The following is a 17,351-nucleotide window of genomic DNA, read 5'->3' on the forward strand; positions in this document are numbered from 1 at the left end:
TACAGATATTGTCATGAATGATTTCATTTGCACCAGGCATATTTATGAATGTTGTATTATTGCTTACGATTAGTATGCAGTATGCCTTTAAGAGACATGTTCATGACATCATTAATTTATCACAGCATGTGACCTGTGAGCATAAAAGACTTAAAGTCCCTCTTAACTGGGACTGATATTTAAAAAAATAGACGTGAGGGGCAAATGTTTTACAGAGAAGGTGGGTCGCATGTGGAATGAACTTCCTGAGGAAGTGGTGGATGACAGCACAGTTATCATGTATAAAAGACACTTCATTAAGTACATGAATAGGAACTATTTGGAGATATATGGACCAGGAGCAGGCAGTAGGGACTAGTTTGGGTTGGGATTATGTTAGGCATGAACTGGTTAGGCCGAAGGGCCTGTTTCTGTGCTGTATGACTCTATGGTATGCTAATTGCAACTGAACAGCTTAATATTAGCCCAGACATTGAAGACTGTACTGTTTGTATATATCAGGAGCTGTAATAAATGTCTGTTAAATCTTTTAGTATCATGTTACCCATTACTTAGTTCTTACTTTAGGGAAATAACATAAGCATTGTCACATCAGTTACAAATACACTGCTTGAGGCAAAGCACAGTAGCAGTTCATGGCATAAAGTGATGGCTTCTCATAAAAGAGTATAATTCATGGTATGGTCACTCGGAGAGTTTTAGGATTTGGAATTTGCTGCCTGGGAAAGTGGTGGAGGCAGATTCTAGAGAAGATTTCAAGAGAGAGCTGCATATATATTTGAAAGTGTTTAATTTAGAGGGTTACGGAGACAAGTCTGGAGAATGGGACTAGCTGGATAGCTTTTTTGAGAGTTGGTACAGACATGATGGGTTGAATGGCCTCCTTCTGTACTGTAAAATTCTATGATTCTATGTTTATATAAAAATACAGCTTTAATGAGAGGCTCCCCTCTGTGCCTATGATATATGTTGTCCCTTTAATTTTAATATCTGGACCCCAACACTTTAGTCATCTCCTCCGAGCTCAGAATGTCAGACGATCAAATTTGAACAGAGAAAACAGCTCTGATGACAAAGTGACTCATGCTTTTGCAAACTAAAAGACAGTGCTCTCAATAAGCCACTTTTAAGTCATCAGCATTCAATAGGTAGATTATTGAAGATATAGGGGTCTCCTATCAGTTTCAGTTAATTAGGGAGATGGTATTAAATCCCAGGTTGAATATGAATATGGATATGGTTTCCATTGATAAAGGGTGACTTGCTTGCTTGTTTCCCCTTCCACTGCCTTCCTAACTGGGAGGTGCTTTCCTGCCACTGAGACTCTTGACATTTCTCCTCCTGCAGTTAAAATCCACTGCACCTCCACCACCCACTGAACTTGCCTACCCCAAGAGGGCTCCTCAATATCCAGCTCCCAATGTTTCTGAAATAACTGCACAGAAGCCAGTATCCCATGTGACGATGATGTCACTTTATAAAGGTTATTTTGTCTTGGGTTTTTTTGAAGAGAGGTTGTAAAAGCAGAGGTGACCAAGAGTCTAGGGAGTAACAGTTTAACAATGGGAGGGGAGTGGCCAGTTCTCCCAGTTCAGGTTTTGAGTACCAGAAATGTTGCAAGTTTCAGTGAAGGGTTCCTCTGACTTTCTCTGAAATCTCTCCAGCCTGTAAGAATCTCAGTTTGAATTTACCTTTTGGCCAAAGGGTATGTTTATGGGATGTTACCATAGTGAAACAGTTAATTAGTTAAGTTGCTGTATCGGGTCAGTTAGGTTTTCCAATAGTTAAGTTACTCTAAATTCCACTTTCTTTTGTTTGTGTTTAAATAAATTTTGTTTTGTTTAAAACCAAGTCGTTTGACCAGTTGTGTGACACCTGGAACACCCACTTCACATCTGCCTTTAAAATAAGAAAAAGTTAGTGTCTAGGTTACCTTCTTAAAATATTTTGAGGGGGGTCTGGCCTAGTCCATAATCACCAAGTCACCTTTTACTTAACATGTGCTCAGTATAGTGGCTGTGGCCAGCCAGTTCAGAGTCAATCCTTGAGCTGAGGAGAATCTGAATCCTCCTGTTTATATTGGTCAGCCAAGGCTTCCTGATTGGCCGAGGTTAACAATCCCAAACAAAGATCTCATAGTCAACGAGATCCCCCCGGTTCTAATTGCTACAGTGTCCAAACTACTGATCTAGATTTCTGGATTACCATTACACTATTGTATTCCTCAAAGAAGGGTCTCGACCCAAAACGTCAGCTTTCCTGCTCCTCTGATGCTGCTTGGCCTGCTGAGTTCATCCAGCTCTACACCTTGTTATCTCAGATTCTCCAGCATCGGCAGTTCCTACTATCTCTGTAACATATATCATCATTCTGTGTTATGGATCCTGTTTTCCATTTTAGCTTAGAATTTCCTGAAAGTCTGTCCTGATTTGAAATTGAAAAGAGTCGAAATAGTCACTATTTTTGTGCACTTATTTAGAATTGCTTCAAATTCCCTCAATGAGCAGTGAACATGCAGCATCATATTTCATCTTGATATACATTCTGACAGAGTGTGAGAATTAAGTCATGGGAGTGAATATAAAAATTGAATGCAATCCTTTCTGAGGCAATTAAATAGTCTGAAGTAACAATCTGACTATCCTGGTTGGATATTTTGAAGCTTGAATTGCTCCTTTAACAGTGCTGTCTTGGTAATTCATCTCGTTACAAGATCAGTAAGCTTTCTGATGAACCTGATGCATTGTGAATGTATGTGTGCCATGTTTTCTTGGCAAACACTCTGCTACATATTTATCATATTGCAAATATGACTCATAGTAAATTAATCAGACATAGTATTAGTACTAAAACAAAATACTGGGGGTGCTGGAAATCTGATTTACAAATAGACTGTGCTGGAAGTATTTTTCACGTCTGACAGTATTTCTGGAGAGAGAAACAGAGTCCATGTTTCAGGTCAGTGACCTTTCGTCAGAACTGCTGAACTGAAGTGTAGCTGTTTTCCCTCAGCAGATGCTGCCAAACCTGCTGACTATTTCCAGCAGTTTCCTATTCTGTATTGACCTTTTGAGTTATGAAAGGGAGGCCCAATAGTAAAACAGTAACCCTGGCACATCATTGTGATGCCATGAGATATTTCCACATGCACCCGACTGCATTTGGACCTACAGGCCAACTGGAAAACTCCAGGCAGTCTCTGATCATTGTCCTGATAATTAGCTCAAGAAGTTGTTATTCTGCCCTGGATCTGGCCTTCATGAAACTGGTTTGAGGGCAGGATGGTGCTGGCAAATTCACATGCTGGCCCACAGTGTCAACATACGAGCCCATCTGCCTCATGTTCTACCCTAACTGGTGGGTCAAAGTTTGCTACAGAATGCTAATATCTCACCTTACTGTCAATTTGAGATATCTTCTTCTAAGATTTCAAAATTGATGTGTTTAGGTCCATGACTTGTTTTATAAAGTCATTTCACTAATTTCATCAAAGCATTGTCTGACCATAAGATGTCATGTTTCACAATAGAATCGCACAAAAACAGTGCTGCATCTCATATATGGAGGAGCACAGCTGCTTAATTGGTATGAACTTTGCAAAAGAACATGGAGACTGCTACGCAAATCCACATGATGCTTGTGGAGCAGACATATATAAGGCAAGTATTTCACAGCACATTATGTTCCTCACAAAGTAATCAAACCATTAATTTTCCTTATAAAAGGTGGGTTGTGATATGATGGTACTTAAAAGTCCCAATTCCATTAAATGAGTTGTTTGTTCTAAAGGAGGAAACAAAAAAGATGCATCTATAAAGTGCTTTTCAGGACATACTGAAGTACTTTACAGCTTGTAAAATATTCGAGGTTTATTCACTGTTGCAAACTGCTACATGAGGCAGACCATTTTAGAAATTTTTAATTTGCTGAGTGCTTTCAAATGAACAATTTCAGCAGAAATGCGTGTATTTAAAGTCCAAATAAACACCTAGAGGGCAGTTGTACTAGAGTGCAGTTGCAGTTTGGTATTTACAGATTCAGTTGTTAAAGGTACACCCAAATACATTAGTTGCTACATGGGATGCTGTATCCAGCAAAAAGTGATTTTGCAGAACTATAAGTAATTTTTGGTTAGTTTGGCTGACTTATAATATTAACAATTCAAATGCAAGTTAATAGAGGACACAGCCTTGAGATTAGAGCTGAACTGTTCAGGGTGAAGTCAGAAAACACCATTGTACACAAACAGTAATGAAAATCGCTATTTCTTTCATCCAGAAAGCTGTTGAGGCTAGGACTCAACTGTAAATCTCAAAACTGAGATTGCTAGATTTTTATTATGCAAGGGTATGGGACTATAGAAGCGTGACAGGCAGATACAGTTAATTTCAGCCCTGATCTGTTTATGTGGGGAAACAGAATCAATGAGCTGAATGGTCTCCTCATCTTACGTTTGAAAAAAGCCTACTGGCTGTAAACTTTTTAAACTGATCTGTTTACAAGATTGTAAATATGAACAAATTTGCAATAACTTATTACATTTTTTACAGTTCCATCCATCACAAATATTTTGATCAGTTTGAATAGGACAAAGCTGCACTGGATGCAGATGCCATTTTTTTCCAGTCCTGAGATTTCACTGTGAATCCATCTAGGCTGATGAAACAAAACTCACTTGTTTCTGCCATCGGTCTCCCGATCAGCAAGTTACGCTGATTATTATTCAGCACAGATTAATATTAGACTGGGCAGCTCACTCAGAAAGCCAGAAATTTGAACGTAGAGGGATGTGAGGCTGGGACTGAGAGACATTTGGCTTACAGTCTAATCACTGATCTGTTTTCTGAGTTATCCCGGAATTTTAACATTGATGAGTACCCAGGATCATCTTGAATCACCTTGAAAATTAAGACATGCTTGATACTTTAGTATAAAGTTTTATTGTTTAAAATTTGCTTTTGTTAGATTATGGTTTTGATTTGGATAAAGCAGAGCTTCTAAAAGCCAACGTCATGGTCATGAATCACCTATAATATAGCATAATGTTTTTAAAATGATATAATATTTGTCTAAATGCACTTGGCTACTTACTGAAACATTTAAAGCATTTTTATTTAACACCTTCCTTCTTCTGAAGGAGGTTAAGATGCCAGAGGCTTTCTTGCTAAATTCCTAAATTCTCATCTCAAATTGATGCAATTTAAGGATGGAAAGGTCACCTGTGTCATTGAGGGGAGGTGATGGCCTTGTGGTATTATCACTGGACTGTTGATCCAGATAATATTCTGGGGACGCAGGTTCAAATCCTGCCACAGCAGATGGTGGAATTTGAATTCAATAAATATCTGGAATTAAGAGTCTAATGATGACTGTGAATCCATTGTTGATTGTTGGGGAAAAGCCCATATGGTTCACTAATGTCCTTTAGGGAAGGAAAATGCCATCCTTACCTGGTCTGGCCTATATTGACTCCAGACCCACAGCAATGACTCTTAAACTGCCCTCTAGACAGTTAGAGATGGGCAATAAATGCTGCCTCAACAATAAATGCTGCAAAGACAGTGATGATCTCATCCTGTGAATGAATAAAGGATTGAATTTGAATGATGAAATTGTGCTCTGGGCACCTATGCTTTGAATGGTTAGTCTCTTGTGTGTGTATCTTCCCATCCCACTTCCCTAATTCTCTGAGATGAAATCAATTCTTTACACACAATGCATTCATAACGTATATTTTTAAAACAACCACTTGATATTATAATGCCTGCAAGATTTTTTTGTCATAGCTGCAGAACTAAATGTTTCAACAAAATGAGTTATCCAGGGAATACTCCTTATTAAAGAAGTCATCAGAGTGTTAATGAGGGTGAAAATGCACCATATTTGGGCTTGGCCTATGCAAGGAGGACTAGACTAAATAGACTAGGACATGTTCTAAAGAAGTGTCCCTGGACCCGAAACATTAACTCTGACTTCTCTAGACAGATGTTGCCAGACCTGCTGAGATTTTCCAGAAATTTCTGTTTTTGATTTTGTTTGAGATTAGAATAAAGCTTCCTCAAGTAGAGGTCATTGGTTGTGAACTGAAATTTTGGGGTCACAAGCTCCAAGGTGGTAATGGCTGCTGTGAAGCTCTGATCAAGGGAACAACTGAGAGACAACTTTTAATCCTCGCAGGTTTTGCAAACTGTCGCTGTGACCTAAAATATCTCCCTCTGCCTGCTGTTGCCTGGTCAGTTGTACATGCTATGTTATAAGAAGGAAATTTCCTCTTAACTCTCTCTGTTCTCCCATTCTTACAGATCCTCCTCCAACTCTTACACTTCTCACTGGTGTTGTGTGGGGTGAGGTGTCCCAGTGGGATAAACATTTGGGAACCCCTGGCCTATGGGCAGAGGATGGAATCACATAGATGGTAGATGCAGGTACATTTAAAAGATATTTGGACAGGTACATGAATAAGAAAGGTTTAGAGGGATGTTGGCCAAATGCAGGTAAGTAGAACTAGTTTAGTTTGGGAAAGTTAGTTGGCATTGTACCGAAGGGTTTGTTTCTATGCTGTATGACTCTATGAATCTAAACAGCTGGAGTTTTGCATACACCATGCTTAATTTGTCTATTTCACATCAAAACTTTTAAGTGGGATCCTACAATAGGAATGGTACCTCATTTGTTGCCTCCTGCCTGTTTTAGGTGAATGCCCACTTATGTAGAAATGTACAATAATAGATTTCTCTATCAAATATCAGTATGGTAGCGGAGTGATTTATTTTTATCTGTTTTTTTTTCTCCAATTCTCCTTACAGAAATGCTGTGACTGCTGTACATTAGGAATTATGTTTCGGAACCAGTACGGAATATGTGAAGAAAAGCCAAGTCTCGGTTATCCTTGTAGTCAGGCATTTTTAAGTTGTTGTGAGGGAGCTGAAGATATTACTCACCTGCCAGTAAGAAGATGGCTCAAACCAAAGCCTCTACCGGACTCAGCTCTTGTTCCTGACCAAGGTGCGATTTAGTTTTGCATTTGGGTTTCTCCTGAAGGGAGCTAAATAAGTAAAATATCACCTTCAAATATTAAATGCCATCCATGACAAAAAGGATAAGTCATGGACTACAAAGGACGTGGGGGAAGCGTCAGGCTGTCAGCTGCTTCTTTCTCACTTGAACAAGTAGGTAGCAGTTGCTTGGAAATCCAGCGATGAAATTGTGTGCCCATTTGCCAGGCTGAATTACCCTTTCAGTCAGGTTTTTAAAAGGGATCCAGGATACACACCAAAATAAGGTATGCAAATCAGGGTGCCAGTTGGGTGGCACTTGATATGGAAGTCCCACCTCTGTTTCTGACAGTTCCAAAATTTTTACTGATTAGAGAAAGAGGGTAAGAGGGAGTCACCAAGAAACCATGAATTTAGCAGATACATTTGAACTCAATACCAAATACTAACACACTCCTTTTGGCAAGAGCTTTAAAGTCCAGCACGGGATTCACAAATTTGTGGAGTAGAAATAAACACTCTTGAAGAGTGGGTAACCTCTATCTAACAGCCATGAATTGAAGTTTTTTTTAAATGCCCTATTCTTGAAATTCTAATAAAACGGGTTGTAACTATAAGTACGAGTTTTTAAAAAAAAGCCTCTGTGAATGGCTTTGATCAGTAAGGTTACGTTAGTAAAGAATATAGCATGTGTCCATGCAGTTTCAATAGAACTGCCTGTTGCCATTTTCTCAGGAATATCATTACGGCCTTATAAATGCTTGCCTGAGTTTCAAATATAACAATAATCTCAGCAGATGTTCTGAGATCATAATTTGTCTGACAGTTTAAACAAAGATCCGTTGAAAGATTGGTTTTCTTTTCATGTGATCTGAATAGATATTTGTTTATTTTATAAGAAATTAACCATTTGAACAGATTTAAAATCTTTGATTGGGCTTTATAAATCAGTGTTTTTTTTCATAATAAGTGTGTAGGAAAGGGATGTGTATAAGGTGAAGCAAAATGATGGAATGGCTAATTGACCGTGCTATTAAGCTGCACTTGCCAAGAAATAACCATTCACTGATGCGCAGTTTGTATTCCACCAAGACCTCTTGGCTCCTGACTTCATTATATCCTTTTTGTCCAAACAAGAACAAAAGAGCTAAACTCTAGAAGTGAGGTGAGAGTGACTGCCCTTGATATCAAGGCAACGTTTGACTCTCTACTTGTCTCCCTAATGTTAGTTTACCACATTCAAGGCATAGGTCAGGAGTTTTATGGATTATTCTTCACTTGCCTATAGTGTGCAACTTTGACAATACTCAAAAATCTTGACACCATCCAGGATAAGACAGCCCACTTGATTAGCAATCCATTTTCCTCTTCAGCGTTCACTCTCTTTACTGCAGTGACATAGCAGCAGCAGTGTGTATCATCTGCAAGATACATTACAGTAACATACCAAGTCTTCAGGAACATCTTCCAAACCTATGATTTCTACCACTTAGAATGAAGAGAATAACAAATACATGGGAACATCATTAGGTACAAGTTCCCTTCCAAGTGACACAGCAGCCTGATTTGGAAATATATCACTGTTCCATCAGTGTTGCTGGATCAAAACCCTGAAGCTCCTTTCCTAACAGCACTGTGCATGTCCCAATACCCAAAAGACTGTGATAGTCAGGGTGGAACCCACCATTATCTTATCAAGGCCAACAGGGGACAAAATGGGCAATAAATTCCATCTCAGCCAGTGACACCCATATCCCGTGAATGAAAGAATGATTTTTCAATATCCAAAATCTGACTCCAAGATTCTGTTCATATCATTCAAGGTGAAAATGGTGAATAATGCAGAGTGCATACATACCTAGGTGTTTGGCACCTGCAGCCTTTGGAAAATGTTCAACAGGCTGACAACTTCAAAGTGATGTGTGAATTTCGATAGTTTCATTCTTTGGGAGTGCTGCTGATGTAAGAGTCTACTCAGATCCCAAGACGAAAAGTCCTCAGACACCATCATAAACTTTGACCTATCAGCCCTATAGTCTATTCAGGCTTCGTAATTTATAGACTGTTGTTGAAAACCACCACTTGAGCCTTTTATTGTCATCTTTTAAGCCAATATTTAAATTAAACCTGTTCAAAATTGATAATGTTAGCATTGAACCGTGGTGGAAGAGAGATTGGAGTTGTTTTCCTTAGAGATTGAGAGGGGACATGATTGAGATGTATAAAACCATGAGGAGCTTGACAGGAAGAAACTTTGCCTCTTGGTGGAGGATGAATAACCATGGGGCATAGACTTAAGATGAGGGGCAGGACATTTAGAGGAGATGTAAAGAAAAGTTCTTTCATTCAGAAGGTGGTGGAAATCTAGAACTCACTACTTGTAAGGGTTGTCGAGGCACAAACCCTCATAACATTTAAGAAGTATTTAGATTTGCAATTTAGAATTCCAATTCCATTGCCAGCCAATTTGGTTCCAAACAAGCCTTGTTCCAGATAGGTAATGGAGACAGTCTGAGATCCAATCAGCCTCCAGTTTCCAGACGTGATGGGAGTCAGTTCAGCTGACTACTCAGCGATAGGCTGGGGTAGCAGAGCTCCAGGCAGACTTACAAGCTACTTTGACCCTGCTGGGGCACAGGTGGAGTCAGATCTCACCCTGTAGTGCGATCACACCACCCTCAGAAGTTGTGGCCTTGCAATTTTCAAACATCTTGAGATTAAATTTTTGAATAAGTTGTTGAGGTGTCTCCAGGATCTTTTCAGTTACTTACTAATCATGGCAGAGGGCTGCTTCTCGGAAGCTGAAGGCCTCTGATTGACCCCCAGCTTTGAGAGCCAGTCTGCTGCCCTGAATTAGACAGGAAACTTCCTCCTAAGTAAGGGGAAGGCACAATCTCCCCTTACTGAGCCATGGTGACCCTCAGGTTAAACCAACACCAGTTGTGTCTCTTGAATAATCGAGCAATCCTATTGTCCTCTGGGCCTGTGGCAACTTTACCTTTACCTTCATAGAGCTGCCAAACCTCTGATATTTCCTGGAGCCTGCAGCCAAGCACCCAAAATGAAGAATTGTCACGTTGTTTTTTGCTGTGTGGGGCCAAGAGTAAGTGCATTCCCAAAAGCCTTCCCACGTACTGCTAGGCATTCAGTGGCAAAAAACACCCTCAAGATTCCCTTTTGCCTTTTGAAGGTATAACTACTGTATTTTTCCAGTTACTGTATTTACCATGTGTCCTCCCCACTCCCACACCAGCCTCCTCTTCCCCTGATCCGCCAGCCCAGCAAATCCCAGCCAGTTAGTATTCCTTGAACACTGCTACTTTACAAATGTTATTCATGAGGCTCTGCGATGAAAATGGTTATTGTTTCTCATTACAGCTAAGTGTTCAAGACTGTCTAATTGATCTGCCCTCCTCCTCAATATGAAAGTGAATTCTGTTATGCTTTTTGTTTATGCACTTCATGATTATCCTAGCTTATTTAAGTTAGTTTTGATAATTTGAGACAATATAATTGCATTACTATGTGAAAGCTCACCATTATGAAAGGCTCACTCCTACATACACTGGGGTAAAGAACAGTATGTGCGGTGATATTCAGATTGATTGGCTAATGTTTATACCCTGAAGTGGTGGAAAAGAGCCATAAAGGCTTTCATTGTTATGCAGTAATTTACCCTCAGAGGTCTGTGAGTCTGTGGAATATAGTACAACAGTTCATTTGTTATAGTTGGCACAGTGTAGCACAGTTTAACTGTCATGTTTCAATGTGCATAGGTTTGTACTTCTATAATGCACTGTATGAAAGCAATAGTGAGAAATGGATGTATTTCAGAAATAGCTTACTAAAAAAATTTAAAAATGAGTTAACGAATGGTGTTATAATCAAATGAATGATTGTTTTGCAAATTTAAAAGTAGCTGGATATTTCTATTTTAATAAGGATTAAGCTATCAAATTCTAAATAGTTACATGTCTGCCTTTGCATATTGAGTCTTTTTTAGAAAGTGGATTGTTTACAAACTGCTTTTCTCTATTTATAAAATGTGTGATGCAAGATCCTCGATTTTGTTTTGTGAGGTAGCATAAACTCTGCATTGTATTGCCAGTCCAACTCAAAATTAAATGCATCAAAAATCTGAGTGATAGTAACCAAAGGCAATGGATGATTTGAGAGAATCAATACATGCAATTTGGACCTAGCCTCTTGGGCTCTGCTGCAAATTCCTGCAGAGTTACCATTCACACATCAGTGCATTATTTTGCAGATCCTCTGTACATTGCTGCAATAATGTAAATTTTGCCATTCAGCAGAGCTGCTAGTTCATATTGCAGGCTTTTCTACACAAAAGACATTAGAATGGATCTCATGGTCAGGGACACACATTGTTGACATTGAACAAAACTGTGCAGGAACCTCCCTAACCCTAACCTCACAACATCTCCCCAGCGAGAATTTTGGCTAATTCAATAGAGAATTTGCTCCTGGTGTTAACTGCAGTGAGGTATAGCAGTGAGAGCTGTTCAGTGCAGACTGTTGTGGGAGTAACTTGCACTCACTGTGTCACAAAAATCCTAAAGCAGGCTGTGTAGTGGAATGGGATAAGCAAATAATGATAGTGTAACTGATTATGTTATTTACGTCAGCAAAGCTGAGAAAAGATGAGAGGATGTAAAAGAGAAAGACTTACATACAGCATCAGAGACCTGTACTAAGTAACATGTAAATATATAAATGTGAATTCAGAGTGTTATTCTTCTGAAGAAAAGGAGAGACCCTTACCTTGGGATAAGGATAAGATACCAGAGACCAATTTAAAAAAGTGATCTAGTACTATAGGAGCAGAACTATATCAAGGTTGCAAGCAAAGGAATAGAGAAATACGGTCAGTACTTTTTCGTACACCATTTGCAGACAATGCTGTCATGAGGTATGGTGTGGAACAAAATAATACTAACTTCAAGCTGTTAATCAATGCACTTGATGCATACCATAACACAAAGGAAGATCTGATCATATAAATAGAAGGGTTAATTAATAGTCTCAGCAACAAGTGGAGTGGATGGAAGTGTTTTTAAAAGAATTATATGGATTGACAGGATTTTTTGAATACCCATTCATGGAATGTAGACATCATTGGCTGTAACTGCATTTATTGCCTGTCCTTATTAGCCCTTGAGAATATGATGGTGCCTTGTAGCCCATTTGGTGTTGGTAGACTCAAAATGCAGTTTGGGAGAGAGTTCCAGGATTTTGACCAAGTAACAGCAAAGGAATGGTAATATATTTCCAAGTCAGGATGATCAGAGGGAAACTTGCCTGAGGGAGTGTTTCCAAATATCTGCTGTCCTTGTCTTTCTAGATGGAAGTGGTCATGGTTTTGCAAGGTGCTGCGTAAGGAGCCTTGGTGAATTTCTGTAGACTGTATACACTTCTGCTACTGAATTTTAGTGCAGAGAGAGTGGATACTTGTGGACATAGTGCCAATAAAGACACCTGGAGGGGCAAACAACAATCTGGAGTTCCAGATACCCACTGTGACCTTCATGTCAGGAATTGTTTCTGTCTTGTTTTTCTGCAATGTGTGAGAGAATAGGAAAATGCATGTCAATGAGGTGCAATTAGTTATTAATGTATGCTAATGATTGCAAATTGACCCCTCACCACTCACTGGTGAGATTCTCATCTCCCTCTTCAAAGTTTAGTTGCAGAATTGAACATTATTTTTCTCAACTTTCAGAATCTCATTTTTCCATTCTCACCACATTTTCCCAAATGGTTCACTATTATGCATATCATTCAGAGGCTGGGAAAATTCCAGCGAAAATTTTAGAAGAGACAGATCTCTAAATTGGAAAAGAAAGGGCCAGAACTTCTTAATCCTCTTTTCACCAAAATTAGGCATAAATTTTCTCCTGGTTTTTACAATTAATTTTGCTAAAAGGAATTTATGACCAAATTTCCCAGTAGAGCTCATTTGTCTGCACTGGGGCACAGAAACAATCAAAAAACAAGCATGAATATCAAATACTAATAGGGTCTTCTATCGTGATACCTCACAGTTAGAAACTCTGCCTCTACTGCATCCAATGTTATACAGAAGAGATATTTAGGTGGCATATAGCTCAGTGGTTAACACTGCTGCCTCACAGCGCCAGGCGACTGTCTGTGTGGAGTTTGCTCATTCTTCCTGAGTCTGCTTGGTTTTCATCAGGGTGCTTCGGTTTCCTCCCACAGTCCAAAGATGTGCAGTTTAGGTGGATTGGCCATGCTAAATTTCCCATAGTTTTCAGGGATGTGTAGGTTAGCCATTGGAAATGTGGGGTTACAGGGAGAGGGTAAGGGGATGGGTCTAGGTGGGCTGCTGTTTGGAGGGTTGGTGTGGACCTGTTGGGCCGAATGGCCTGTTTCCACATTGTAGGTATTCTAAGGATATGTCCAAGATAAAGATCATGTCAGCTTTTAGTTCTTCTAAATACCTACGGATCAATGTCTGAGAAGTACCAAAAACACTGAAGGTGATAGCACATGGGTTACGTATGGCCCAGGATTCAGTAAGAATTACTATTTTAAAAACTGTCAGACTCCAGATGTTGTACTGAGTCGAGGTAAATCTATGATATGCTACATCACATTTCTTGAAAATCCATACCAGTGCATTTCTAATGCACCAATTCAAGAAGCTTGCTTTTTGTAGATGGAAAGCAGATATGAAAAATAAACAAGAAGGATTTCAGGAGATGTACCACAAGCAAGTCAAGTGATTGGGAAAATTCAGGTGTACCCCTGTTTCAACATAAAACTGATGTAAGTTAGTTACATGCAAATGGATGTGAAGAGGATATTCCTTCTTATGGAAAAATGTATGTCTAAGTTGTCACTGTCATAACAATCAGAAGTTGCTCATTTAAAACAGATGAGGTGAGTTGTTTTTGTCTCTGAGGGGGTCGTAAGACTTTGGAACTCTTTTCTGAAAAGGTTTTGGAAGCAAAATCCTTGAATATTTTCACGGCAGTGGAAAATAGATTCTTGATAAGCAAGGGGGTGAAAAGTTACCAGGATTGGTGACAATGTGGATTTGAAGTTACAATCAGATCAGCCATGATCTTACTGAATGGTGAAGCAAGCTCGAGGGGCTGAATGGTCTACTCCTGTTCCTGATGTTACATTTTTGTAAGCTGTTATTTAAAGTACAGGTGCTACTCTTGTTGTGCTAAAAGGGTTCAGGAGCTTTCAGAACAACATTCTGTAAAACAAAAGCCACTATAACACTGAATGTTATTTTTTAAAAAGTGCTGTTCTAAAAAGAAACAGCAAGTTACAAATGAAACACTTGGAAAAATAGAAAAATAGAAATATTGGAAAGGAAATTAGAAAAGACAAAGGATTGGATTTTAACTCCCAACATTGTGAGCTGCTAACATTTTAAAACCTCAGATCTGGCCCCAACCAACTTTCAGCTCAATTCCGGGCCTAACAGAGGATGGACAACAGACCAACTGAATCATTCCTATCAGGAGACAGGTTAGAAAAGAAGAAAGAAAAATTCACACTTATCTAGCACTTTTCATGATCATTGTGTCCTGAAAATGCTTTACAGCCACTGAAGTACTTTTGAAGTTGGGTCACTGTTGTAGCGTAGGAAACATAGCAGCACTATAAGTTCCTACAAACAGAAATGTGATAATGTGCTTTTGTGATATTCATTGAGGAGTAAGTAATGGTAAAGACACCATGAAGTACTCACCATTTTTTTCTTCAAAATAGTGCAGTGGGATCATTTACAGTCACCTAAACAGACAATTGGGGTCTTGGTTTAATGTCGCATCCAAAACACTGCACCTTCAATAGTCTGGTAGACCCTCAGATTGGCACTGAAGTATCAGTCTAAATTTTGTGCTCAAATCCCAGTTTCAGACTTGGACCAAAATTTTGTTATGGAGCAGAAGGAGGACATTTGGCTCATCATGTCACTGCCAGCTCACTGAGCATTTTGACAGTGCAAAATTCCTGCTCTTTTCACATAACCACCACATTTTCCCTATTTAATAAACATCCAATGCCCTCTTGAAGGTCTCAATTAAACCTGTCTCCACCACACTCATATCCAGTCAATGCATTCCAAACATGATTACAGTACTAACTTTGTAAAAATACTTTTCACAGACCTGTGAGCCTGATGTTAATAGTGGGTAAGTTGTTGGAGGGAATCCTGAAGTACAGGATCTACATGTGTACATGTATTTGGAAAGGCAAGGACTGATTAGGGATAGTCAACATGGTTTCGTGCATGGAAAATCGTGTCTCATTAACTTGATTGAGTTTTTTGAAGAAGGGACAAAGAAGATTGATGAAGGCAGAGTGGTGGATGTTGTCTATATGGACTTCAGCAAGGTGCTCAACAAGGTTCCGTATGGTAGACTGGTTAACAATGTTAGATCACATGGAATCCAGGGAGAGCTAACCATTTGGGTACAAAATTGGTTTGAAGGTAGGAGATAGAGGGTGATGTTGGAGTGTTTTTTGGACTGGAGGCCTGTGACCAGTGGTATGCCACAAGGATCGGTGTTGGGTCCACTGTTTTTTGTCATTTATATAAATGACTTGGGTGTAAATATAAGAGGAATGGTTAGTAAGATGACACCAAAATTGGAGGTGTAGTGGAAAGTGAAGTAGGTTACTTCAGAGTATGACGAGACCTTGATCAGATGGGCCAATAGGCCAAGGAGTGGCAGATGGAGTTTAATTTTAGATAAATGTGAGGTGCTGCATTTTGGAAAGGCAAACCAGGGCAGGACTTACACTTAGTGGTAAGGTCCTGGGGAGAGTTGCCGAACAAAGAGATCTTGGGATGCAGGTTCAAGATTCCTTGAAGGTGGACTCACAAGTAGACAGGGGAGTGAAGAAAGCGTTTGGTACGGTTACCTTTATTGGTCTATTGAATATAGGAGTCGGGAGGTTCTGTTATGGCTATACAGAACATTGGTTAGGCCACTTTGGCATACTGCATTCAGTTCTGGTCTCCCTGCTGTAGGAAACATGTTGTTAAACTTGAAAGGATGCAGAAAAGATCTACAAGCATGTTGCCAGTGTTGGAGGGTTTGAGCTATAGGCAGAGGTCAAATAGGCTGGAGCTTTGGAGGTTGAAGGGTACCTTTATAATGGTTTATAAAATCATGAGGGGCATGGATAGCGTGAATAGCCAAGGTCTTTTTCCCAGGGTAGGGGAATACAAAACTAGAGGTCATAGATTTAAGGTGAGAGGGGAAAGATATAAAAGGGACTTGAAGGGCAGACAGTGGTGTGTGTATGGAATGAGCTGCCAGAGGAATTTGTGGAGGCGGGTACAAAAAGACATCTGGATGGGTATATGAAAATGAAGGGTTTAGAGGGATATGGGCCAAATACTGGCAAATGGGACTAGATTAATTTAGGATATCTGGTCAGCTTGGATGATTTGGACCAAAAGTTCTGTTTCCAGGCTGTATAACTCTACGACTCTATGATCTCACATTTGCTTCTTTTGCAAAACACTTTAAAACTGTGTCCTCTCATTTGTAATCCTGTTATGAACAGGAATAATTTCTTCCTATCTACTCCATCCAGACCCCTTATGACTTTGAAAATGTCTTTCAGATCTCCCCTCAGCCTTACCATGTCTCCAAGGAGAACAGTCCCAACTTTTCCAATATATCCACATAACTGGAATTTCTCATCTCTGGAACCTTGTGATGCAGGTAGAACTGGTTTGTTAATCAAAGCAGACAGCAGAGGGTTCCTTTTAACAGTCAGCAGCAGTAGCAATCAGTTTTCATTTCAAAGAGTGAAAGCTTCAGAAAATTTGAGATTATAGAAGTCAATAAGCCTGCTGCACCATTAAAACATGTTTACCTCCACACTATAAATTCATGACTCCCACAATGCCAATTAAGGTCCTTGCAATAACTGAATGAGGACTATTCTAGTGGCCCTTTGAGTTCCGGTTACCCTTCTGTGCGAATCTGACAGGCCGTTTTATCGAACCAGCAAGCATAGAATCTATTACAACGGGGGAGGAGGGATGAGGACTGCTGCATTTTGAACCTGCCTGCCATTTTCAAAGGACTGGAAAGTTCAGTGAAAAGCACCCCTCCCAAGTCTATTCACATAGTTTTCAGTGAATTAATGTTATACGGTGTAGGCAATGCTACAGCTAGAACTTCACCTGCTCTGTGGCTATGAAAACACATTGCGAAGAAAGTTTATAAAAATAAAAAATCCCCAAAGAAATTGTATAAAGATTCAAAATAGAAATTACTAGTCTTTTTCTCTTTCAAGGGAAAAGATGGATCATAATTACATTTAGGAATATGCTGT

General features: G+C 39.5%; 1 protein-coding gene across 1 annotated transcript in view; it reads left to right on the forward strand.

The window, feature by feature from the left end:
• fbln2 (fibulin 2) overlaps positions 1-17,351 on the forward strand; it is a 392,772-nt gene that overhangs the window by 323,933 nt on the left and 51,488 nt on the right. The window contains exons 4-5 of the mRNA XM_048606751.1: positions 3,530-3,659; positions 6,807-7,005. Of these exons, the coding sequence (XP_048462708.1) occupies positions 3,530-3,659; positions 6,807-7,005 (329 nt within the window). The remainder of the gene's footprint in view (positions 1-3,529; positions 3,660-6,806; positions 7,006-17,351) is intronic.

Source organism: Rhincodon typus, chromosome 16 (assembly GCF_021869965.1).
Source record: "Rhincodon typus isolate 14 chromosome 16, sRhiTyp1.1, whole genome shotgun sequence".
In the NCBI taxonomy this organism is placed as follows: domain Eukaryota; kingdom Metazoa; phylum Chordata; class Chondrichthyes; order Orectolobiformes; family Rhincodontidae; genus Rhincodon; species Rhincodon typus.